General features: G+C 31.5%; 1 protein-coding gene across 1 annotated transcript; it reads right to left on the bottom strand.

Annotated features, from left to right (window-relative positions):
• Nucleotides 1-470: 470 nt before the first annotated feature.
• Nucleotides 471-2,672, bottom strand: LOC125856208 (uncharacterized). Its single transcript, XM_049535753.1, has 4 exons — nt 2,566-2,672; nt 2,167-2,475; nt 1,223-1,277; nt 471-1,142 (listed from the first exon to the last, which is right to left on the bottom strand). Exons 1-4 carry the CDS (start codon nt 2,646-2,648, stop codon nt 471-473), a joined length of 1,119 nt encoding a protein of 372 aa, XP_049391710.1. The 5' UTR covers nt 2,649-2,672.
• Nucleotides 2,673-3,082: the final 410 nt, after the last annotated feature.

Here is a 3,082-nt window from a genome sequence, read left to right as displayed (position 1 = left end):
GACACAAAATATGAAGAGTGTCACAATCTAAAGAGAAAATAATATTTTTTTTGTAGAAAAATTAATAAATGTTGACAATTTGTTTACAAAAAATCACTCTACAAACTACTAGTATTTAGTGTATGATTTAACCCCAAAAAAAAAATCACATTGTAACTGAAGACTTTGTCAACAAACAAAGAACAACAACAACAACAACAACAACAACAAGAACAAGAACAAGAACAAGAACAACAAGAACAAGAACAAGAACAAGAACAAGAACAACAAGAACAAGAACAAGAACAACAACAACAACAACAACAACAACAACTCAATACAATTGATATTATCAACTCAACACTATTGAATATTGATTTGTATCCAATAAGAGTAACTCAAAAAAATAAAGATCATCTCTCAGGAATAAGTAAATAAAATTGTTAACCTTAATTGAATATAAGCAATATGGAAATAAGAGTTCAAAATATCTATAATAACAAATCTTCATCATCAGTTTCTGGTTCTGATTCACTGACTTTAATAATATCATCAGCCAATGTAACATCAGTACGGATAACATCAAGATCATTTCTTTTCCAATTCATAATGTCTTCATCATCCTCACATATATGCAATAACTCATTACAAGCATCTTGTTGAAAAGTATCTTCATCAATAGCACCTCCGGTAAAATAGGTAGAATGACCATTCAAAACAATTGACCAACTGGGATGAAGATGGTCCTTGAAATAAAATACTTGTTCTGCTTGAGATGCAAGCACAAATGGTTCATCTGTTACTAGTTTTCGCTTAGTGTTAACACTAACAAAATTATGTTTATCTATTTTCACTCCTATTCTGATGTGATCAACATCCCACCAATCACATTTAAACAAAACAACCCGTTTACCTTCAAAATATTGAAGTTCTATTATTTCAGTCAAAACACCATAGTAACTAATATTCTTACCATTCACTTCTCCTCTTACTAAAACACCACTATTTTGGGTCTTCCTCGTTTCCTTTAGCAGTTTAGTATGAAATCTAAACCCATTTATTTCATACCCCTTGAATCTTTGAACACCATCAAAAGGGCCTCTAGCCAAAGAATACAATTCACAGGTTGCGTGTTCATTTTTTTCTTTGCGCATTTGTACAATCTATATATATAAAAAAATATATAAATTAATGATGATAAATAAGTATCACAAATTTAATTTGAAAGACAGTAAAAACTTACCCGATGAAAAAACCAATCATCAAAGTTCATGCTTTTATTGCTCTGCTCATACTCACTGTAATACAAATAAGTGTACATTAATTAAAAATAAAATAAAAGGTGAAGATAGGGTTAAGCAAGGTAACTTCTCTGGGAATATTTTGATGGGTAAATGGGTACACATGTATTCTTTGAAGATGATAGAACATGATATATATATATATTGGTGGAAATAGCCTTGATTAATATGTGTCTAAATGTGGCAGCCTTGATCAATTTGATGCATTGAAAGAACATAATTTCATGATGTACCATGCTAAGTGAATTGAAAATGCATGGAAAGGGAGATATGGTGTTGAATTTGTGTGGTCAGATGATTAGAGAGGTCAATCCGGATGAGAGTTTTGGGATAAAATCATCCTTCAAGTATAACCAAAACTTAGGGTACATCCTTATGGTATAATAATTAACAAAAAACATTCTTTAACTATCCTTACTTGTTACATAAATCTCAATATTTGATAGCATTCTTGTGGTTAATGAGCAACCGCTCTATCTAGAACCATGTTTATGATATTTGAAAAGTGTACTGAAGGATGTAGCTAAGTAGACAAAGTATTGACTAAATCGTATTCTCAATGATTTGTCTTTCAGGTGAGATACGTAGTTGACGCTAGTGGGAGTATGACATTGAATAGAATGCAGAATGCCAAAGGAACAACACTTGAGCTACTTGCAGAGAGTTATACAACCAGAGATCAGATCACCTTTCAATCCTAATAGTATTGTATGTTGTTAGCACTGAATGTGATATTTGCCCCAAATTTTACTACTGTCATATTCCTTTATAAAATTGTCTCTCTGTCCACCGACAGCAAAAAATATTTTTCTTCGTAATATATTAAATTGTTAACTTAGACTCGGGATCTAATATAGTAAATTAGAGAATGCAATAAAAAACATACCGTAAAAATGGTTGCACTTCTTCGCAATTTCTTAAAACATAAAGATGAGCTTGTTTTCTCTCTAACTCTTCAAGATTTCTGGATGCATCTCTTAATAAAGGAGAACCTTTTCTTTCAAATATGGATAATCCACTATATGTCTTAATACGATCATCTTCATAATTCTTATCCATTCGATCATATCCTTTCACATTTTCAGGTAAGTACCTTGAACAAAATATTATACTTTCTTCAACAATATACCCTTCTGCAATAGATCCTTCAGGTTGATTTCTATTACGAACATAACATTTCAATGTGCGTAAAAATCTGCAAGATATAACAAGATACCACTAAAATTAGAATGATAAATTAACAAACCACATAAAATTAAATCAAAATTATAAATTAAAAACATACCGCTCAATTGGGTACATCCACCTATATTGTACAGGTCCACCAAGCTTAGCCTCTCTTGGAAGATGAATGACTAAGTGTACCATAACATCAAAAAATGCCGGTAGAAATAATTTCTCTAATATCTATTGGCAGATATGTGAGGGAAAGCAAGTCAAGGACTGAGGATACCTGATTTTGAATTTCAAACTTGAAGCAAAGAAAAGATATGTCATAGTTATTTTAAGTAGATACTAGCTGCTCTGCAAAACTAAAATCTTAGGCAAAACTTCTTCCTTGGCCGAGTCTATACCAGACAATGATTGCAGCATATGAGAGAGTTGGTTTGGATACACGTGCTAAACGTTTGTTGCATGATTGGACGACAATATTTCCTATTTCTAAGAGAGTTTCTCTTCTTATTTGGTTTAAGTGTAAAGGGAAGTAACAAGTTGCAGTAGTTTGAAAACAGTTGTTTGAAAATGCATACATGGTATATAAAGAGATACATTATGTGTTTTCTCTGATGAAGTTCACTTTC

Source organism: Solanum stenotomum, chromosome 1 (assembly GCF_019186545.1).
Source record: "Solanum stenotomum isolate F172 chromosome 1, ASM1918654v1, whole genome shotgun sequence".
Lineage (NCBI taxonomy): Eukaryota > Viridiplantae > Streptophyta > Magnoliopsida > Solanales > Solanaceae > Solanum > Solanum stenotomum.
This window is presented reverse-complemented; position numbering and strand designations above follow the sequence as displayed.

Bases quoted from the DNA above. Each gene is read 5' to 3' on its own strand.
- LOC125856208 (XM_049535753.1), bottom strand. From the start codon at position 2,648: ATGGTACACTTAGTCATTCATCTTCCAAGAGAGGCTAAGCTTGGTGGA. The intron at 2,476-2,565 runs GTATGTTTTTAA...TATATCTTGCAG, and splicing joins TGGATGTACCCAATTGAGCG to ATTTTTACGCACATTGAAAT. The intron at 1,143-1,222 runs GTAAGTTTTTAC...TTATATATATAG, and splicing joins ATGATTGGTTTTTTCATCGG to ATTGTACAAATGCGCAAAGA.